Consider the following 24,471-nt stretch of genomic DNA (forward strand, 5'->3'; position numbering starts at 1 on the left):
GAACCCAGTTTAAACCGTGATTGGTGAAACGGGCCCTTAGTTGGTGTGTTATGAATCTTTAAATTATTATTTAAATCTTTCCGGCCCAGTGTTTTAATTGATAGTCAGGATCTGCAGGATCTGCTAGGGATGTTGAGAAAGAGAGAGAGAGAGAGAGAGAGAGAGAGAGAGAGAGAGAGAGAATGATTGATTAATTAATTATTTTATTTATTCACGCAAAATACGTTGTTGTGTAAAAAAAATCCAAGTGAAACAACTAAGATTCAAACATAAAATTTTCAAAATATCATAAATTAAACAAATAACTATAGTTATTAAGGTAAGGAAACTAGGTATTTGATGGTTCACTGGTTCAAAAGATCCTCTGCACCAATGGAAGCTTTTAATTTATTACATTTACTATCTCATATCTGTTTATTTTCTTTGCTTTTATTGCTCTATCGGTTTTTTTTCAACTTATTGTTCTCTGAATCTGTGTGTTCTATCTCATTTCCTCGTCTTGTTTTGTGTCGCAAGCTGTTTTAAAAAAAACCTATTGTTCCTCTTGCCAAACTATAGCCGGAGGATCTCTGATAACGGTACGTTTTTGGAAATTCAAAACTACTGATTTGAATATGATTCTTAGCGTTGGGGTACAACTTTCGACCGTGTAGTTTACCGGTAGTCAGTACGTTTGAGTGATATTTAAAAATGCCTTCATTTTCAATGAGGCCTTAGTACAACTTACCAGGTCCCAACAGGTGTTCCTGAGATGAAATTATAATTGTTTCCATGCAGGGTCAATTAAACAAGGCATTTCTGTTTTAAACGGATTTGAAACCTAGGCCCTTTGATTTTTTTTTTCGATCGACTATCATTAAACTACTATTTGGGAAAGCAGTGAAAATCCAATAAAGAAACTATCAAAAACTGCGAGCAGAAATCGGGCAAAAGTGAAAGAAGGTCCGTTTTGCCATGGCAAATCGACAAACAAGACCTCTACAAAACTAGGGGTAATCTTCTTCTTAACCGCAGAAGAAGAAAAAATTCATCAAACTTAGAAAGTACTCAGATGGAACGATAATGACATCGAGTTTGCACCCCCGCTGTAAGTCAGGCCGATATTGTACAAATCTGGCCTTCAGGATCAAGAAATAATTTCCTCCCTTCAAACATTCCCAGCTGAAATAATTCTGACACGAAGTATAAACAAGACGGCTTTTGAAAGAGCAAGAAAGAAAAACCGCCGTAAATACAACGGACAGTTCGTGATTCTCAAAATTAGCCGTGAAGCCAGGGGATAAGATTGTTACATTACAAGTTCGGAGGGACTTTTTATTATTCCATTTGTTCCGGGATAAAAACGGATAACGGCCGAGTACGACGCAAAGTTCAACGTACAGGGTGGCTATCGATCAGGTGCTTGATTGCATTTGTGCGACCCTGGATGGGTTCACGACCTCTGAGGGACGTCTTCACCCGCTGAACACGGAAGTTGTCAAAAATCAGACACAATATGCTAAAAGAATTGCTGACGCTTGAAAAATTTCAATCAATCGTTTCAATTTACAATGTCGGGAAGCACCATGTTATGACGTCTAACTTCATTAATTACTTAGTTCAACTTAATCACGCTTAATTTTAGCCATATGGTGTTAAAAATAGTTAAGAGAAACCATTACGGCCATTAACTACGAAAATAAACTACTCTTTATTGACCTGCACTACAGTTGCATAACAAGAGTCATTTTCTACTTCACCTAAGACAAAGATATATTTACTCTTTAATGGACTCGTACTACAGATTCAAAGCCACTGACCTAAAATCTCTAATCTGAAGTCATTTAATTGATAACAAAATATAGACTGTGACGTATTATTAGTACAAAAGTAAACATCTAACCATCCCATATCAAACTAACACCAAGACCAAAATAAGCCTCATCTAACCTAGAATTGAGCAGAAAGAAAGCCCCACAAATAAACACCAAAACGAGATAATGACACCATCAATGAAAATGACCATAAAGTTACAAATTCTTAAAAGGTAATATCACAAGTATATAATACAAAGATTAAAAAAATCCATATTGGCTTACTCGGCATAATTGACCATATCGATTTTTATCTAACGTTTTTGGTTAACTATTAGACGTCTAATAGATAGCTTAAGTGGTTAGAGCAACGATTTGTGCCGAAGGTCGTGGGTTCGAATCCCGCTCGTGACACTAATTTTTCAACTCAACCAAAAACCTCAGATAAAAAGAATAATTACTTGGAATAATTAAACACTAGGTGTATACTGGGTGGCTCCTAATCATGGTTCAAAAATTCAAGATCTTATAGGAAATTGAACGCTGAGTAAAACAGATCATATAAACCTGAAAGCCTTCAGTGCAGAGCTAGGGTTAAAAAACCAAGAAAAAACACGTTTTCTGACTTTAATTGCCCTTTTTTTAATTGGTATAAAAATAAAGACCATAAACGTACTTTTGCTACAAAGGCAAAATAAAGGAAGTATCAAACCATCCCATATCAAGCCTTATCTAACCCAGAATTAAGCAGAAAGAAAGCTCCACAAATAAACACTAAAATAAGACAATGGCATTAAATTAAATGATATCACCATCAATGAAAATGACCGTAAATTTACAAATTCTTAAAAGCTAATATTACAAGTTTATCCAATATAAAATTAAAAATCCATATTTGCTCAGTTGTCATAATTGAACATATTAATTATTCTATTTATCTAAGGTTTTTGGTCAAGATGAAAAATTAATGTCCAGATTCGAACCCACGACCTTCGGCTCAATACGCCGCTGCTCTAACCACTTGAGCTATCGAGACTGTTAGTAGTCTAAGGTCGTGGGTTCGAATCTCAACCATTCGTCATCTCAACCAAAAACAAATAACAAGAATAATTAATTGGACTAATGAAAAAAATTAAACAATAGGTGGGTCCAAACCATGAGTCAAACATTCAAGATCTTATAGGAAATTAACGCTGAGTAAAAAAGGCCCTATAAACCTGGCCAGAAAGTCTTCAGTGCAGAGCTATGGTTCAAAAACTAAGAAAAAAGACGTTTTCTGACCTTATTTGTGAAATAGTAAGTTAACTGTTACTACTACCATAAAACAACTCGAAACGACATTAATAGCATCCAATGAGGCTTAAACCATCCTGATTGGTTGGGAATAATAATTTTCGTGATCTTTCAAAACTAGGAGGAGAGGGGCACAAAAATTCACCGTTTATGACATTTTTATCCATGAATTCAAAAGATGCACCCCTACTAAAAAAATGTTCCGAAACAAACCTTGTCGGTAATGGGATTCTTCGTCAAACTGGCGAAAATGAGCGTAGTTTGGACTTCACGTTAAAGGTGCCAAAACAAAGAAGAGCAAAAGATTTTGTGTACAGCGTTACTTACGTGCCTTGAGCAATTAACCACACGCATTAATTCGGTTTTCGACACCATTAGAGCGAACGAAGCAGAAATCAACATGGTGACGCAGCCGACCTTATACAGCACTGTCGTCATATCACGGTTCGAGATGTGTTAATAATTAATTTCATTATTAACAAACTTTTGTAATGGTTTTTTAAAAGAATAAAATGTAATATTTTTTTAAGAACAGCAGAGGTTATATAAACCCTCGGGGTGCCGGCGTTTTTTGAAAAAAACAAACATTTGTAAGTATGTCGGGTTCGAATCCAGCGGCCCTGCATTCGAACCCGAGACCTTTAGACGCCCCCTCCAGATTTATCATTAATTCACTTAACCCATAAGAAAACAGTGATAATCGATTTGTGCGAAAAAGTAATAAATTTGCCAAAATTGGAATATTTCACCGATTGGACTGGGGTTGGTCTAATTTGACGGAAAATTACATCACCTAATTGTTTCGGAATATTTTTTAGTAAGGGGCATCTTTTGAATAGATCGATCAAATTGTCAGAAACGGTGAATTTTCTGTGCCCCTCCCCCTCCTAACTTTGAAAAAGCACGAAAAACCAATCAAGCTGGTTTTAGTCTTATTCGACGCTGAAATAAATGCACAATGAAAGTTGTTTCGAGTTGTTTTATGGCAGTAGTAGCGGTTTACTTACTATTTCACAAATAAAGTCAGAAAACTTCTTTTTTCAAAAAATACTATGCCTTCTCTAAATATAAGTCAATTCTATATTGGTGGGTTAGTCAGTATTTATATAGCTGTCGCTTTATCTTACTTTTCGGTGGGGTAATCTTTGTAGTAAACAGTCCATTTAGACGTAGTTTTGTCTTATTTTTTAAAATTTTTTTCTTCAAATATTAGTCAATTATATTTTGGCGTGACTTTGGAGTCAATTTGTTATATTTTCACTATAAGTATTAGTGGATTATTTGTTGGTGGTTTTGTCTTTGTAGTAATAATCAGTAGGTACGTATATAGTTGGAGTTTTGTCTTTGTTGTTCTATTGTTCTATTTTCACTGTAAGTATTAGTGGATTATTCGTTGGTGGCATTGCTTTTGCTGTAATAGTCAGTAGGTACTTATATAGTTGTCGTTTTTACCTCATTTTTCCTCTTGTAATCTTTGTATTGAATAATCAATTTAGACGTATTTTGGTTTTATTTTTTCTTCAAATAGTAATTAATTATATTTTGGTGTGACTTTGGAATGAATTTGTTATATTTTCACTATAATTATTAGTGGATTATTTTTTGGTGGCTTTGTCTTTGTAGTCAGTAATTAATTAGGTAGTTATCTTTTTGTCTCACTTTTCGGTAGAATAATCTTTTTAGCCAATTTAGACGTAATTTGGTCTTATTTTTTAAATATTTTTGTAACATTAATGAATTTTATTTTGGCGTGACTTTGGAGTTACTTTGTTATATTTTCACTGTAAGTAATATTGGATTATTTGTTAGTGGCTGTGTCTTTGTAGTAATAGTCAGTACTTATGTAGTTTTGTTTTTACCTCATTTTTGCTATTGTAATATCTCTGTACTGAATAGTCGATTCAGACGTAAGTTGGTTTTATTTATTTATTTATTTTTTAATTATTAAACAATTATATTTTGGTTGATTTTGGAATCAATTTGTTCTATTTTCACTGTAAGTATTAGTGGATTATTTGTTAGTGGCTGTGTCTTTGTAGTAATAGTCAGTACTTTATAGTTTTCGTTTTTACCTCATTTTTGCTATTGTAATATTTTTGTACTGAATAGTCGATTCAGACGTAAGTTGGGTTTTATTTTTTTTCTTCAAATATTTATCAATTATATTTTGGCGTGACTTTGGAGTCAATTTGTTCTATTTTCACTGTATTAGTGGATTTTTTAACCCTAGCTCTGTACTGAAGGCTTTCCGGACCCAGGTTTATAGAACTTTTTTGCACAGGTTTCAGTTTTCCATAAGATCTTGAATTATCGGCCCATGATTTGGGGCCATCCAGCTAATTACTACAGAGCCGGTTAATTCTTGGCAGGTGACTGTTCTTGGTACCTATTCCACCCACTCCATGTTTATCATTGTTTAATTATATGAATGTATAAGTGAACTTAAAATTATGTCATTTTCATTTGATAGATATAGCAATATTAAATAAATAATAGATTATACAAATATGAGTTAGTGTCAGTTGTGGAGTGATTTATCCTGTTTATTCTTCTTTGTTTTTCAAACCAAATCAACCTGCATAAATTTCGCTATATCCAGCGCTTGCCAGGGGTCGACGTACAAAAGCGAAACCAGCTTGACAGGCCAAAGAAAAGAATCGGGGGAGAAAGAAGCAGATGGTTGCGAAACCCCCCTCGGCAGGTGATTATCCTACGGCGAACGGTACCAGATTCACAGGCGTTTCGGAAAAATCAAATTACAGATCGGGTTCGAACTTTTCCCCTGTGATCAACGGTGTCCAGTGGGACGGGTTTGGCACGTTTTTCTAATGTCTCGCTTTCGGATTAGACATGGTGCGGGACCGGACGGACGGCCCGGTGAGAGGACGTGGTTCCCCCCGACCAAATCATCTTCGACAGTGGTCAAATGAGAAAGTCAATCACGAAAATTAAACCTTGTCCACTCTCGTGGAATTTTTCCCTCCAAAATAGCCTTAGAATGTCGAAATCACGACAACCACAGGCTAGACGGCACATTTTCATATCCATTATGGCAAAATTGACGCTATTTTGTCCCAAGGCTTACATGCAATCTTCTTATAATATTATTCTTATATAATACAACTTCAATCTCCTGCGTGATTCATCCTTGAACCTCATAATATATAATTTATATTTTTCAATTCAACTCTATCCTGCCGTTTTATGCTTTTAATCACACATAAGGCACGTAAAACAAGGATATGAAATTGTAAAACTGGCGTGTGACTATGTCAATTAGGTCTTTTCTTGTCTGGTTTAGTCATTTTAAAAGTTCAGAACATTATTGGTGGTGCTGTCTCTCCAGTCAACTTAAGTAAGCTGTGTTCGTAGTATGTAACAGTCAACCAAAGGCAGTGAGAATCCTGTTAATTACTAAGTCCTTTCAGTAATTGCCAATTATGGAATAGTGTGGTCTCGTGTGGAAAATGTTGTTTACTGATATTGTGTTTGTAGCAACATCTAATGAAACATGATTGCATCTTCTGTGTTGATGACATTGTCTTTGTTGGATGGCATTGCCTTTGTAGGTTGCTATCCGATGAAAGGCTAGAGGCAGAGTGTTATACCACTTCAAGAACGGTTGAGTCTTTGGTGATGGTATTTTTGTTTATAACTTTATACTGACAAAATGACCTTATGGCTATACACCTCCTCCTATGACCAATGTTGACATATGTGTCGGTGGTATGATGGACGAAGACTCTACAGGTCAAAGCAATCAGGCTATTAAGTAGCACCCAAAGACAAGCTTCTCTCTGTGTCACTGGAGCCTTGAACACATTAAGGTTTTTAGTTGAGATAAAAAAAGTCAGCGTCACGAGCGGGATTCGACCCACGACCTTCGGCTAGATACGCTGCTACTCTACCACTTGAGATATCGTGACTTCGAACCACTCGGACACTAACTTCCCATCTCAACCCCACCATTTGAATTTTCCCTCCTTTTTGCCGAAGTCACGATAGCTCAAGTGGTAGAGTAGCAGCGTCGTGGGATCGAATCCCGCTCGTAACGCTGACTTTTTTATCACAACTAAAAACATTAATTAATTGAAAGATTTTAATTGGTCAAGCGTACCACGAAAACTAGTGTACTTGAACACAACGTCAACTGCGGCACTGGAGGTGTAAAACCTCCCACCACTTCATATTTTAATCCAAGGAGAAGCCAGAGCAGCAGCCCACACATAACTGGACAACCATCTGCAAGGATAGGCCATGTAAATAAACAATGGAAATTGATGGAGGATATACAGGTACATATTAGGTATGCCAATCGATGCCTCTACTACAAAATACAATTTTATTACTACTTTTTACTAAAAAGTACAAGGTACGATACCAGAACAAGAAGACTGGGCCAAAGGAACACCACTAAAGGCAAACTCCTACTGGTACACTGATGGCTCCAAAACCGACAATGGCACGGGGGCCGTCTCCGGGATGAATCCGAAGCCCGAATGTCTTTGCAGCAATAATTAATTTATGTAGTATGTACAATAGATTTTTTGTCATTTGTGTTAACTTTTCATGCAAGTAAAACACAATGATTCAGATTTGATTGGCGTTTTGATGTATCAATTTTTGCTTAGTAAAAGATATGTTGTCTTTGTATTCTGAGTCACTGGGAGTATGCGAATTCACAATAATTTGGGCCTTTTTGTTTTTTGATGTTTATGAGCAGTTTTCAAACAAACCGAGTAGTTTAAATTGACGAAGGCCAGTGATAAACGTTTGTAGCGTTGGAAGGAGGTTGGGATGCTTCATCCGCCAGCTGTGAAAATTGTAAGAAAGAGAAGAAAAGTTTTAATGGGTTTTCCTCTTTGGCTTTAACAAACCGTCAGATAAGAGGAGAAGGCAATCAAGGGGAAACTCAGCCCGACAAAAACTTTCAGGGCTTTCGCTAAGAAATATAGGAAACGCTAGGAAAGGTCAGGGCCGGGGATTCGTCCTCGGGGCTCGATAAAATTAATTTCCCGCGGCCGGCTTTCCGGCCGGCGTGCGATTTCGAACCAATTAAACCATCTCCTTTGTGTTTTCCTTTTGGCTAAAAGCCGAGCTGAAAAGCGTGGCCTAGCGAGCGTGAACGCAAAAGTACGTCGACCTTTTCTCCTTGCGCGCACTTCCTCACGCGAGGAACCCACTTCAATCATATTCGCTCGACCTTCAAAACAATTTGAACCAATTCACCTCGAAGCCTTTTAAATCATACACCATGGAATTCAATAATAACAACAATCAATGGTATATTCCTGAGATCAAACACTGGATTAACTAAGACCCCTCCCCAAATATACACCAACAAATAAATAAAGAGAATTGACTATTACTACAATCACATAACTATTAACAACAAGACATAAAATTCATAAAGATTTGAATCAATTTAGGTTATCAAAACATCAAACGAAAGTGGGCTGCAAGATAGAATGTCTGTAGAGATGAAAGAAATTAAGCCGGTTGTACATAAATGGCCAACTGAGGTACTTGAGAGAAAAGAACTTGTCATTCTCTCTATATTGCGAATAGGTCACATCAGACTATAGGCTTTTAATAGGCCACAACCTTCCAACTTGTCCTAGATGTAATCCAAGTGGGCAAACTTTGGTCGACTGTCGCACTTGGCAACCCTTTAGGAAAAGTGTTAACCTTGCGAGTGATTTAAAGGAGACACATAATGAGCAGATACCATTTGAGAAATACAACAAAGACTACGAAAACAACAGAGACCAAACTACTTTTAAATTGGCCATTACTAAAAGAAAATGGTACAAATAAAAAATCATATATAGGCAGAATGTAATTACAGAAATTTACCATTAATTAAAAGACAACATAATTACACTATTGCTACTACAAAGACATCGACAATAACAAAGATACAGCTACTTGTAAATAAATCATTACCACAAAGGCAATGCTGTCAACTACGCATAAAATGATTTATACAACAAAAACTCAACTTCCATAATTTATTGCTGCTACTATAGAGTCTTGAAAAATCTCACAATTCAATATTGTTACTATTGACACAAAGCACTGTACCTACAGAAATTGACCATTATTTAAAAGACAACATAACGTCGCAAATACCTTTTGAGTAGTATTACAAAGACGACAATAACAATGATACATACATCAAAAACGCAATGAAAACGTTAAGTTGGAGTAAATGGCAAACCCGCTGGGATAATATGACCGAAAAGTTGAAAGTAGTGAAACCGAAAACAAAACCCTGGGTCCCGGAAAAAAAAAGAAATCACACGATTGAGGATAGGCCACACGAGGCTGACGCATGACCACCTCTTAATTAGAAAGAGACCCAGGGTATGTCCTCTGTGTGGTGCGGTTGTGAAGCACATCCTAGAAGAATGCGAACAGCTGGCACAACACAAAGAGCGGCGCGACCTACCTTCCGATATCTCAAAAATTCTAAGGCATAACAGCGACCATAAAGATCGACTTATGACATATTTAAAATCAATAAATGCTTACAGCCGCATATAACCCCCACATGTGGCTCCCCCCATTGTATTGTACGAACGTATTTATTAGCGTGAGTGGTTTAGCATGCGTGGGTGCGGCTGACTGAATATCGACTAACTCACAGCCCAGTGTGATAATACATTTGTAGTATGATTGTGGGAAGGGTTGTAGTAATACTACCGAGATGCTGCGTCCTTTCTAGTATGATCGTATTTATTAGCGTGAGAGGTTATGTGTGAATGGACGTGGCTGTCGAGGAATATCGAGTACTCCACAAGCCCGTCAAAAAACCTTAGGATTAGTTTTATGAATGAGTGGAATTTGTACATACCGTTCGAAGGATGTCGGCAGGGTTAGAACCATCTTACCGACCTCCACTTTAGTTGTAATATTAGGGAATTAGGTTTATTAGTATAAATGTGTATTATGAATGTGTGTATGTAAATGGTCAAATACTTCAGTTTACTACATGTGGAGGGATACAAGGAGAAATGCAACAAAAACCGTAGGGTCCGATGAGTAGCCAATCAAAATGACTTTATCAGTAGAAAGTGCAGATTTTTCAAAATGTGAGAAAGATGTACGCGTGGTGCCGGCGATGACCGAAGCAGTTAGCCGGCCAGAAAAAAAACAATGAAACAGATACTTCTAAATAAACCATGCTGCCAAAAAGGGTCAACTACGCATAAAATGATTTATACAAAAACTCAACTTCCATAATTTATTGCTGCTACTGTCTTGAAAAATCTCATAATTCAATATTGTTACGACTGACATAAAACAATGTACCTACAGAAATTGACCATTAATTAAAAGACAACATAATGATGCAAATATCATTTGAAAAATACAACAAAGACGACGAAAATAACAAAGTTACAGCTTCTTTTAAGTAAACCATTACCACAAAAGCGATGGTGACCAACAAAGGGTCAACTACAAATAAAATGATTTATACAATAAAAACTCAACTTCCATAATTTATTGCTGTCATACAAAGTCTTGAACAATCACAAAATTCAATATTGTTATGACTGACACAAAGCAAAATCAATGTCACAAAGGCAATGGCTATCAACTAAGGGTCAACTAAGATACCACGTCCAGCGAATAAATAACAACATAAGAATTGAGTATTATATCAAAGATATTGCAAAAAAGAAGTGATTATTAGTACAAAGACAACGTCAACAAAAAAGAACCAGGTATTCATAAATTGGCTATTACTACTAAAAGAAATTGTATATGTAGTACCACAAACAAGTACCAACATATCAATAAGAACCCAGCAATTGAGTAATATAACAAAGAAATGGCTGTTAATACAAATACATCACAAACAAAGACGCTGCTTTTAATAAATTAGCTATTTCTACAAAGAAAATGCTACCAGAACAGAGGGCACTATTATTACACAGCAACCAACTAAGACCACAAAATTGATTGTGTAATAGCTAATAGCTGAACCAGTGCCAACAAATCAACAACAGCCCAAAAATTGAGTATACTACAAAGACAACGTTGCTAAAACAGACACTTAATCGTAAATAGACAAAGAAAACAAACCCCCAAAGGTTTTCAATATGAATCATATATCATACATCGGAAAGATAAAATAGGTACAAAAGACAGTTATTGTTTGTAAATTAAAACAGAGCGTTAGGGAGTGATTCATTTTGACTCGACGACGTATTCAGTAGATTGTTGACATGAAATTGTCTTATTTGAAGGCAAATATGTACTTTCCGATTGGAAAATCCACATCCAGCCGTACTTTTCCCTGATCGTAATAAAAGAACTCTATCCAAATGATTAATATCCTATGCACTTAGGTAGAAAAGGGACTAGATTAGGGTCGATACGAATGGTAGGCTTTACGCGCCACCGAGGCCGACGACCTTTATGATTATTTACAGGAGGGCTAAAAATACGCGAATGTCACAAATGACAAGTGGAAAAAGGGCAATACGGACCGTTTGAGAAGGCATCGCGCTCTGCCCTTTCCAACCGGCTTTTGCAGGAGGAAACGTTAGTTTAATGGAGTTTTAAAAGCACCTACGAGGAACTACGACGGAGCGAGGAAAGAAAAACATTCCCGGCGGCTGGTGTACATCGATTAATTTAAAAAAGCAATGGAAAAAGCCCAGCTGTCAAAACAGTCAACACACGCCTTCGGGATTCCTACGTCAGAAAAAATTCTTAGATATTTTCCTAAGATGTAAATATTTATATAAACTGTATAAGGCTAACCCCGTTAAGCTGTAAAACGAGGAAGGGCAAAGAATCGGCTTCTTATAAATTGACTATTAATACAAAGACAGAGCCACCAACAAAGAGCCAGCGACACCTAAAATGTCGAAAAGAAAACAGCTTCCGGCTTTGCTTCTACAATATTCGATTGCCCTGCAAATTGACGTATTCTTAGAAATTGCCCTAAACTATACATATATATTATATTTAAAATCATTATTATGTTTTAGTGAGATAAAAGTTGAGAAATGACCTGAATAATTGAGCTTATATATATATGTCAAAACAGACTGACAACATACTATTTTGATTCTCTCGACTTGAGAAATAACGTGACTCATACCTACTGTATTGACCGATATGACAGCACCAAATTATAATGTCGAAATGCTTCAACTTGCGCACAGTCGGTCAAGTTCAAAGCCAATTTATGCGAATTGTTCACAATTTTAAAGACTAAAACTCATTACTGCCAAAACATGATCAAAATATTACTACGAAAACGAATGGAAAAAATACAAGGCAACAAACATGTTTTCAATTTCCAATTGACTATTACTACAGAAACAACCGACGAAGATGTGAAACCACTGTATGACAGCAACGAAAAAAAATTATGACTATTACTGCAAAGACGGTCAGGAACAAGGACGACTATAATTAAACTAGCTATTTGTTCAAAATCAATTAATTAAAAATACTGTCTTCCCATAACATAAAAAATAAAATAAAAGACACGCGTTATAAGTAACTAAAGCAAATAATAATACTACAATGACGGTTAACAAAAAGACCAAACTTATATTTAATTGGCTATGAGGACGACAAAGACAAAGCCAACAAGTAATACCTAAAAACCATAAAATTGACTATTACTCCAAAGACAACACTACCAAGTATGACATAATTCCTAATGTTCCAATTACAATAAACTTAAAGTCGCTATCAATAAAGAAATGTTTCATTCCGTACAAAGTTGGCAATTTAATTTGTCTATAATATTTTTTTTTCGCTACAACGCACTAATTTAAAATCAGTACAAATACATTGCAAAGACAAAAGTACAGTAAACAGCATTAACGTTAATAACATAAAATTGACTTTTACGATAAAGACTACACCACTAAGACAGACATAATTCTTAAAGTTAACAATTTAATTTGTCTGTAATAATTTTGTTCACAACAACGCAATAATTTAATTTCAGTACAAATACATTGCAAAGAGAAAAGTACAGTAAACAATATTAACGTTATTAACTTAAAATTGATTATTACGACAAAGACTACACCAACACAGACCTAATTCTTAAAGTTGACAATTTAATTTGTCTGTAATAATTTTTTTCTCTGCAACGCAATAATTTAATTTCAGTACTTATAAATTGCAAAGACAAAAGTACAGTAAACAACGGTAACGTTATTAACTTAAAATTGCCTATTACGATTTTTTTTTTTTTTTTTTTTTTAATAATTTAATTTATTTATTTGTTACCTATACAGAATTGTATACTATACAAATATGTACACATGCATGAAATATCACACAGCACAACACTAGCACTAATGCCAGCACTGCACCGGTAGGACACATGCTTTGAGGAGCCAGCCATTGCTGGCACTCAGTTTATATGATTAGGGATCAAGGAGGTCCCGAGGCCATCGTCGGTTGAGGCGTCGTGGTGGGTTGTCAGGATGGGAATGAGTGGATAGGGCTCGAGCCGTATGGTTAGGATGGTTTGAAAGGTTGGTATGGAAGGTTTGGAATCTGGACTGGATTAGTTCGTTGGCAAAAGGAATGTTGAGGTCTTCGTGGATAGTGAGGTTAGTGACATAATAGGGTGCTTTAACAATTTGTCTAAGGACTTTCGATTGGAAGGACTGGATGCGCTGGATATTGGAAGGCCTATTACGATAAAGACAACACACCAACTCAGGCCTAAGTCGTAATGTTCCAATTGCAATAAACTTAAAGACGATATCAATAAAGTAATGTTTATTTTGAACAAAGTTTACAATTTAATTAGTCTGTACTTTTTTTTTGCGACATGCTACAACGGAATAATTTAATATCAGTACAAATAAATGGCAAAGACAAAAATACAGTAAACAACAGTAACTTTACTAACTTAAAATTGACTATTACGACAAAGACAAAGTCACGAACAAAAACATGATTACCATTGAAATACAATACATCTTACATAATATATACTACAATACTTTAGAAACATATGACAAAAAATTTATTTTCCTCCACAATTCGTAGTCGTTTAAGGTATTCCTATCTGGACACCCTATCAAAAGTATCTTTGTACCAAACTTGAAAGAGTCCACGCTAAATTTTTAAGATAGGCTGCTTTTAAATTAAAAGTCCCTTCCGAGGATATTTGTTACGATCACTTGAACTTAATTCTAAACCAGTTACCTTTATACCTTAGAAGGGAGCAAACCGATTCACTTCTCCTCTATAGCCTTATCTATAGCCAAAATTGAGTAACCTCCAATTGTTAAGCCTAATCACTTTCAATGTCAGGTCTCACAACAATCGAAATCCCCTTCCTTTTTCAGTCCACACTCAAAAAAGTATAATTACTCTCTTCACTCTGGCATTTCTAGAATTTAAACTGTTAGTAATAAGCATACTACCATTGATATGTTTAACACAATTGAAATTCAGTTTTTTCTCTCTATACAGGCATACATTTTAAATATGCTTATGTTATGTACATGTTATTTTTTATGTTTTTACATGACTAGTATTCGCCTTGACATTTTTATAATTTTAGATTTGTTACTGTTGTATCTTTGTTAAGTTTAAATCAACTACGACTGACATAAAGCAAAGGTCCTATGGAAATTGACTATTACTACAAAGTCAGCAACATGACGCAACTACCATTTGAGTAATAGTACAAATACGACGACAACCAAAAAAGTCCAACTAATTCTAAATTATCTTACAATGCTGGTAACAAAGTCTCAGCACGACATAAAATTAATTAAACAACAAAACTTCAAGTATGTTTATTGACCGCTACAAAAAAGTCTTAAACTATTTCAGAATTAACGGTGGGTATGACAAGTACGATGATAAAGTATGATAAAGTAAAAGCACAACAGGAATTGACCATTTTTTCAAAGACAACTATCATTTGAGTAATAGCAACAAAGGCGACAATAACAGCAATGATGCAGCTACTTCTAAATTTGCTATTACTGCAAAGACAATGTTACCAACAAAGAATCAACTAGACATAAAATGATTTAAACAACAAAAACTCAACTTCCAAAACACTCGAGTTTAATTTTGCTTCATAACATATACAGATAGCAATAAATTAAAAAAATAAATAAATAAAATACAAAAACAACATGATACAACTACCATTTGAATAAATACTACGAAAACAAAGGAGACCAAGTTACTTTTAAATTGGCCATTACTAAAAGACAACGATACAAATAAAAAGCCATATATAGGCATAAATGTCATAATCTACAAAGAAAACATTTTCTAAGAAAAACGCAACTACCATAATTTACTGACTGGTACAAAAAAATTTTGAACATTCCTAGAATTGAATTTTGCTATGACTGACACAAAGCAATTTACCTGCAAAAATTGTCCTTTATTTACATAACTACTACTACAAAGATGACGACAACAACAAAGATATAGCTACTTCTAAATAAACCATTACCACAAACGCAATGCTACCAACAGAAGGTCAACTAGACATAAAATGATTTACACAACGAAAACTCAACTTCCATAATTTATTGACTGATACAACAAAGACTTGACCAATCCCAGAATTGAGTTTAAGGCCGTACCAAAACGCTCGGGTTTAATTTTATTACACAACAACTTTTAATATAAATAATAAACTATATCCGCGTATCAGCTGAAAGACCCAACAACCTCCTGACTAACTACAACGACGAAGGGCAATGCCATGAAACAAAAAAACCAACGCCGATTCTTCTCGAATGACTTTCTCCAGATTGGGAAAAAAAGTACAACGTGCCGACATGTATCGAAGAAGGCAAAAAGGGCGAAATGCGTCTCCTCCTCCTAAAAAGCGAAATCATGCGGACCAGAATAAATCTTATATATTTACACTCGAATGGTTGCGCCAGCATTTCCTGTCATTTAATATCAGTCAATATTCTTAGGAATTAGTCAGTTAGTCACTGTTCAAATGTTACTATCGCTTTGATATGAGAGCCCGTAATTTAATAAACAGCGATTATGAATACTATTTGAAGTGTATTTCTTCAGTTTACAAGTTTTATCACTGTTTTTTTTTTTAAATAAAAGTTTAAATAATATGACACTCATGGCAATTACTTCATTCGTCAATAGGTTTAAACTAATGAATGTAAATTATTGAGGATTTTGAAAGTTAAACCGGCAAAAAGCAATTTTCATTTAAGTAGCCAGAGGCTGGAGACTGAAAAGACGAATCATTGACTCGATGAGGAAGTACACGACTGTGCGTCAATATCTGAGGGAATTCACTTTTTATTTTTTGTACAGTTGAAAGGTCAAACAATTTCCATTCCATCGCCTAAATTATACGTCACAATAAAAGTTTTGCAATTCCTGATTGCATCTCTTGAAGGAAAAAACAAAAAAACAAATCCCATTAAAATGTATTCACGGCCGTTTTCAAAAATTATTGTCTCGAATATCTTCTCCGCCTTCCGATTGCAGTGTTTGGGTGGTAAACGCATAGTTTTTTCGTTTTCTTTTTATTGTAAAACAGCGGTTCGAGCTAAAAGCCCGACGTTGACTGTTGTTGGTTCGTGTCTCACGTTCTGTTTGCAATAGCCCGAAAAGAAAACGTGACTGAAGAGGAGTGATGTAAATACGATAATCCCCGTCGCCAATCCCACATCCTCATAGGGTTGCTTTACAATTATATCAATACCGAATTGGGATTTTGATGACATTGACAAATTCGATGGGCATAAATTATCATATTGGCATGATTGTTAGAATTTCTAAAAAAAAATATTATTTTATTATTTCATTTTCGAAGATCTTATTCTATTTATATCTCCCATTATATTTGGGAAAGAAAAGAAAAGAAAGAGAGAGAGAGAGAGAGAGAGAGAGAGAGAGAGAGAAAGAGAGAAAGAGAGAAAGAGAGAGAAAGAGAGAGAGAGAGAGAGAGAGAGAGTGTGAGTGAGAGAGAGAGAGTGTGTGTGTGTGTGAGAGTGAGTGAAATGGAGAGAGAAAAAGGGAGAGGGAAAAAGAGAGAGAGAGAGAGAGAGAGAGAGAGAGAGAGAGAGAGGAGGAGGAAAACGTTTCCAAAAAACCTAGAAAAGGAAGTTCGTTTTTCAGAAAATAATTAGAAACAGAGAACAAATTTTGGTGCATTTAGACTCAGTTCGTCAGTTTGTAATAATAGTCAATTTAGGCCAAGTTAAAAAAAAATTGGTGATGATGTCTTTGCTTAAAAAGGTGACTTCTATGACAGTCGAGTCAAGTGGAGTTAAATTATTTTGGTGGTGTTGTCTTTGTTTAAGGTGTCGTCCATGACTGTCAAATCTAGTATAGTAATCTTTGTTGGTGCCATGTTCTTTGAGGTAATAGATAGTCATGGATCATTTACAACTTTGTTGGGGTGTTGACTTTGTTTAAGGCGTCGACGTCCATGACGAATCTAGTGTAGTAATAATTGGTATTTTGTTCTGTGAGGTTAAGTCATTGATAGTCAAATAATTGTTGGTGGTGTCTTTGATTTTAGCTTTCCTGCATTATAGTCGAGTTTAGTGTAGTACGATCTTGGTTGGTGTATGTGCTTTACGGTGATAGTCAAACCATTGGCGACAACATATTTTTTTTGTGTTGTCTTCGCAGTTATAATCAACTCTTGTGTGTAGGCTTGTTTATATTAATGGCAGTTAATGTGTAGATGGGGAGGCTTTTTTGGTCTTTTGTTTTAAACTATTTGTAATTGTTTGTTGTTTTAGATGTTCACTTCTATGATAGCCAAGTTTAGTACAGTCAAATCTTTGTTAGTGTCGTGTGCCTTGCAGTAATAATCAAGTAATGGACAGTTTGTAGATCTTTTTTGATGATGTTATGTTAAAGGTTTTGAATTCTGTTACAGACGAGTTTAGTGGAGTCAAATCTTTGTTGCTGTCGTATTCTTTGTGGTAATAGTCAAGGTCATGGGCAGTGAGTAATAATTTATGTTGGTGTCTTGTTCTATGTATTAACAATTAAGACATGGACAGTGAGAAATTTGGTGGTGACGATATCTTTGGTTAAAACATTGACTTCTATGACAGTCGAGGTTAGTGGAGTCAAATCTTGGTTGGTGTCGTCTTTGTGTATCCTTGTGATGTCTTTGTTTAAGGTGTTCACATCTATCTTAGCCAAATTTAGTATAATAAAATCTTTGTTGGTGACTTGCTCTGCGTAGTAATAAAGAAGACATGGATAGGAGAAAATAGTTGATGTTGGTTAACCTGTCGATTTCTATAAGAGTCGAGTCTAGTATAGTTAAATCTTTGTTGGTGTCTTGTTCTTTGGAGTAATAATTAAAAATGAATAGTGGGAAAACTGTTGGTGGTATTGCCTTTGATTAAAACATTGACTTCCATATAGTCGAGTCTAGAGTAGGCAAATCTTTGTTGCCGTCGTTTTCTTTGTGCAAAAAATCAAGTCATGGACCGTCAGATCTTTGGTGGTCCTAGACCGTCTTTGTAAGTATATTATATTCGGTTTTTAGGTGAAAAATTATTTTTGATTATGGTCAGTAGAAAATTCAAACAGTTTGCTGATATCGTTGAATTTGTAGTCTAGTCACATTTGCACGTAGAACTTGTTTTTGAGGTAATCTTCAATTTTGTAACGTTTAAGCTTTCATTGGTAGAGTTGCCGTAATAGTCATTTTTCATTTGCCACTGCGGCGACAAATGAACAAGATGATTAGAGATAATCAAAGTGTTGACAAAAATCGAATTTTGTTGTGAAACATCCCAGTAACACGCAATCGTAAATGCGTCAGTTGTCCGGATTCATTCCGATGCAGTTATACCAACGCCCGTTTTTTTTTTCCGGCGGGGGAGGGATAAATAGCGAGACTGTGCGGTCCCAGTTTTCACAGTTGACCAAGAAATTAGAAAAAAAAGACCCATTACCAGCAACTATAGATTTTTTCCGGCTCGCCCTTGACGGTGAAATTGTGTTTTCGTGAGCGTGCATGTTATTATCCAGCGACATTCCGTGAAAGGAACGAGACCCGGCAATGAAAAGAGAGGCCGTTTTGGACCGATTAGACTCAAATCGGATTCACCGCAAGTGAACGTTTCCATTTTGCGAAATCCCTCCAGATCACGAGACTCTTCCGTAAATGAGAAACGCCTGGAAAAACGATTGGATCAACGGACTTTGAAACATGGACACACACACACACGCACACGCACACGCACACACACACACACACAGAAACTCTCAGCTTGAATCCCACATTTGATAAATTAAAATTGTTAGATCGTGATACCCCTAGAGGCCAATATTATATCTCAAAGAAAATAATAAAATCTCTGTAATAAAACATAATTAAAAGATCCACACATTTCCATGCTAACGACTCAGCGAAATAGCATATCCAAAAGTTATTGTTCGAAAACGAAACATTAACATATTAATTTCTGACATAAAACCCTTATAGTTTAGAAGAAAGAATAAAATGTACACATTTTTAGAAAAGATACAGTGGTAAAAAGGATCTTTTTATGTCAATTTCAGTAGATTTTATTGAGATTGTAGTTAATTTGGGACGTTGTCTTCGTAGTAGACTTTTTAGTCGTAGTGATTCAGTGATAATTGATAAGCAGATTTTACTAGCATTAGCAGATTACTGTCATCTTTTTTGGTTGATGTTTTTAAGATTTTTTTGATTGGGAATCATCAATTAAGTTATTGGCCTTGGTACTTTTAAAATTATGGTCGATCTGAGGCTGCTTTTGTATTAATAGCTAACTATAGTTATAATTAGTTTTAGGGATGTCTCTGTAGGTACTGATAGTTTTCCAGTAATCCCCAATTAATATTTAGGTCTTTGTTAGTAATGCTTTTATAGTTACGGTCAATTTGGGCCTTTGTCTTTTTAGTAAGGTCATTGTAGTAATTTAAGTAATTTGTATGAGTTTATGTAGTACCGAAGGTTTTTTTAAAGTAATCGTTAATCAATATTTAGGTTTTTGATCAAGATGCTTTTATATTTATAGTCGATTTGGGTCGTTGTCTTTGTAGTAATAGTCAATAAATTCTCTAAAAATAAAACTGTAACTATATACAATTTAATTTCTTCTTTTTCACGTCTTTGTTTCTCTTTGCAGTAATAGTCAACAAATTCTCTAAGACCAAAACTGTAACTATATACAATTTAATTTCTGCCTTTTCACGTCTTTTTTTCTTTGCAGTAAAATTCAATAAATTCTCTAAGAACAAAACTGTAAATATATACAATTTAATTTCTGCCTTTTCGTGTCTTTGTTTGTCTTTGTAGTAATAGTCAATAAATTCTCTAAGATCAAAACTATAACCATATACAATTTAGTTTCTGCCTTTTCACGTCGTTGTTTGTCTTTGCAGTAATAGTCAATAAATTCTCGAAGAATAAAACTGTAACTATATAAAATTTAATTTTTGCCTTTTCATGTCTTTTTTGTATTTGTAGTTAAAAGTATAAGTAGTAATTCATTAATTGATGTAGATGATTGTATATTCATAGTCAATTTTGGTGGTGCCATATCTTCAGCATGGTTTTAAAGTAAATTTGAAGCCAGCTCAATTAGGTAGTGTCATCTTTGTAGTAAATAATTAATTTGGGTAATATTTCAAAGTAATTGTCAAATATTATTTAGGTCAGTGTTGGTGGTTTATTTATCAAGCAATGTCTAACAAATTGCGGCGTTGTCTTTATAGTAAGGTCATTGTAGCTCAATTCTAGATGGATTAATGTTTTTACACGGTAAGTTTCTAAACTGTTAGAAAAAAGTAGATTGTCATGGCGGAGGTGGAAAAAGCAACGTAGCGTTGATAATCATTAAGGATGTAGTTATCGACCAGAAGTTTTTAACTCTAGATCAGGGATGTGGTTTAATTTTTTTTACGATAAAATGACACATCCATGATTTACATGAAGAATTAAAAACTCCTGGTCGATAATTGTATTCTTACTAACTGTACTCCCAGGATATTTTGACCAATCTCATGACGGTGCCTTGTAGTTATGTACAATAAATAGTATTAGTCGTTGTATTTGTGCGTTAGTCATAGTCAATTTGGATATATGTCTTTATTGGTACTAATGTTTTTATTATTTTGAATCCTCAATTAATATTTACATCTTTGTGGAGGGGTACCGCAATAGTTATAATCAATTAGTGTTCATCGTTGAGTTTTTTTTATAGTTACAGTGAATTTTAGTACTTTTCGTGAGGTATTGCTTATTTAGTATGGAAGATTTATAATAATATTAGTAAAATTAATATTTAGGTTTTTGTTGGTGTTTGTATTATTTTAATTTTCTGGACAATTTCAGGAGTTGTCTTTGTAGTCCTGTAGGAATATTACTTCAATTAATATTAAGGTTTTTGTTGTTGTTTCTATTATTTTAATTTTCTGGTCAATTTGGGGAGTTGTCTTTGTATTGGGTTGTCCGGAAAATAATGCAGGATTTTGGTATTAAACAAAAAAAAAGAAACTAGTTACTTTAAAGCAATGTTCTTTAATCAAAATAATTNAGGTAATGCAAACGATAAAAACGTTCGATATCAACTGGCCACAGTTTGGACACTGAGCCAGTTTGTCCTATATCACTCCTTGTTGCCACAACTGCTTATTAAATCGGTACAAACAATTAAAAAATACAATTGGATACAAAGGCAGTCTAGTTTATCTAGTCTTTGGCCTAAAATTCGAAGTGCTATCTTTATCAATGTAACTTACGTACTTAACGTTTGGCTTTAGAATACGAATTTTTGATAAAAAGAGTCAAAAATCTGAGTATTGGTGCATTGTAAACTCGCTTCATCATCGTAATAGTAGTCAATTCGGACAGATTGTTTGTGGCGGTGTTAAATTTAAAGTGGTAATTAGTTCAAACACAGACGATTTATTGTGGACTTTTCTTTGTCATAAAAAAATCGATTCAGAATAAGTTACATTGTTTTTGGTAAATTTGTCTTCATTATACTTATGAAATCTGGCACAGTTAGATGGGATTTGGTGGAGTTGTCTTTGTAGTAAAACTAAATCCTGAAAAGTTACATTGTTTTTGGTAGATTTGTAAATTTACAAAGTAGAAAATTCACACACAGTTCAGCTATTTTTGGTGGTTTAACTTTGCAGTGGTAATCAATTCTGACTAAGTTAGATTGTTTCTGGTAGATTTGCCCTTGTTTGACTTATCAAATCTCTCACAGTTAGATTGTATTTGGTGGGGTTGTCTTTGTTGAAGTTGTGTAATCTGTCACATTTAGATTTTATTTGGTGGAGTTGTCTTTGTTGCAGTTGTATAATCTGTCACAATTAGATTGTATTTGGTGGAGTTGTCTTTGTTGTAGTTGTATAATCTCATACTGTTATAGTGTTTTTCGAGAAGTTGTCTTTGCGACAAAATTGGATAATTTCATCAGAACTAGGTTATTATTGGTGGAGTTTTTTTAATATATTTTTTAATTATTTTCTTTTTAAGTAAAAGTAAAAATGGAAATTCCAGACAATTAGATTGTATTTGGTGGGTTTAGAGTTCGATTGTTTGTGAAGAAGTTGTCTTTTGCAATAAAATTAGGCTGATTTAGATTGCTTTTGGTATCATTAATTCAGACATAGCTCGATAGTTTTGGATGGATTTTTCTTTGTATTAAAAGTAAATTCTGATATAGTTAGATTTTTTGTTGGTAAAAAGTCTTTTCAAGTAACTGTAGATTCTGACTCAGATTGTTTTTGGTGGGTTTGACTTTACGGTGGTAGTCAATTATGGCACAAATATATGGTTTTTTGTAAAAAAAAATTTTGTAGTTCTTTGTAAACTCTAACATATTTGCATTGTTCTTGGTGGAGATGTAAAATCTGAAACAGTGAGATTGTTTTTGTAGGCGCTATCTAAGTAGTAGTCAATTTATACATAGTACCATTGTTTTTGGACCCGTTAACTTTGTAGTGATAATCAATTATAAAAGTTGTTTTTTATGGGGTGGTTTTTATGGAAATGTCTATGAATATGTAATAAAATACAATTAAGTATAACCAAATCTGTTTGTAATAGGTGTTTTTGTAGAACTGGTCAATTAAGTACAATATAATTTAATTGCGTTATTAATTGATTGATACAAATTCAGTTCAGAATGAACATAGTAACCGACTTTTCAGTTTGTTGACTGCTATAACTAGCGGTTCCAAGTTGTAGATTTACATTGATTACAAACATTGTCACAGTTAATAACTATTTACAACAAATTGTCCAGGTGGATGAGATTTTAAACTCGTTGGTTTTATTTTTGACCCGGAAACGATTTCATTGATGCTCGATGAAAGGTGAATAATAGTATATTAAAAAAAGAGAGAAAAAGACAGAGAGATCATTAAATACGGTCCAGTAGAACCGGAGACTCGCTCCGTAAGCGGAATGATTTTTTTTTTAGCGTGCATTTCGGTATAATTTGTTTCATAACGTTGTTAAACAAAAGTGCATCCGTTTACAGGATGCCGATAACGAAATGGTACATTTTTATGCATTTGTACAATGTTTGCTTTTCACGTTTGAGAAAAAAAACGCCGAAAGGGCCCCGGGAGGTCTTGTAACGGCCAATGAAGCTAGATGGGCCGGACCAATTTCTATATTTTGGCCAAGAAACGATTGCATAAACGGGTCTTGTTTCATGTCCCGCCGCAGGCACAAAGCACGCCGTAATTTTTGTTGAAATAATCAACCTTTTTCAAATCAAAAATGATTTAAGACTTACAATCCTTCATGTTTCAAGGATAGTTGTTAAATAAAAGAACCATAAAAACTATAAATTATAAATTAAAATGAAAGGCCGAAAAAAAATCATAAAGTTGTTAGGGAGGCAGTGCGAATACAAAGACAACGTCCTAAATTGAAACTATAGAAATAAAAACCAAAATTAATTATAACGATGACGACACTTCCAAAAATTAATAAATCAGCTGGCCACAAATTAACTTTAAAAGCAAAAAAGGTGTGACATAAAAATTGACTTTGAATAAATGCACCAACATTACAAAGACAACATCCTAGATATATCGAAGACCAATACAAAGACAACTCGCACTGCCTCCCTAACAACTTTATGATTTTTTTTCGGCCTTTCATTTTAATTTATAATTTATAGTTTTTATGGTTCTTTTATTTAACAACTATCCTTGAAACATGAAGGATTGTAAGTCTTAAATCATTTTTGATTTGAAAAAGGTTGATTATTTCAACAAAAATTACGGCGTGCTTTGTGCCTGCGGCGGGACATGAAACAAGACCCGTTTATGCAATCGTTTCTTGGCCAAAATATAGAAATTGGTCCGGCCCATCTAGCTTCATTGGCCGTTACAAGACCTCCCG

At 34.6% G+C, this 24,471-nt stretch overlaps 1 protein-coding gene across 6 annotated transcripts in view; it reads right to left on the reverse strand.

Annotated features, from left to right (window-relative positions):
• LOC106672104 (katanin p60 ATPase-containing subunit A-like 1) overlaps window positions 1-24,471 on the reverse strand; it is a 58,462-nt gene that overhangs the window by 25,310 nt on the left and 8,681 nt on the right. For 4 of the 6 annotated variants that reach the window (XM_024225247.1, XM_024225246.1, XM_024225245.1 and 1 more), the window contains exon 1: window positions 19,022-19,118. The exons of the other annotated variants lie outside the window; for them this stretch is intronic. In XM_024225247.1, coding sequence (XP_024081015.1) covers window positions 19,022-19,103 — 82 coding nt within the window. In that variant the 5' untranslated portion in view covers window positions 19,104-19,118. Of the gene's footprint in view, window positions 1-19,021; window positions 19,119-24,471 lie in introns of those variants that run through there. 6 annotated transcript variants of the gene reach the window in all.

The sequence above is a fragment of the Cimex lectularius genome, unplaced genomic scaffold (genome assembly GCF_000648675.2).
Source record: "Cimex lectularius strain Harlan isolate CLEC.00 unplaced genomic scaffold, Clec_2.1 scaffold93, whole genome shotgun sequence".
Taxonomy (NCBI): Eukaryota; Metazoa; Arthropoda; class Insecta; order Hemiptera; family Cimicidae; genus Cimex; species Cimex lectularius.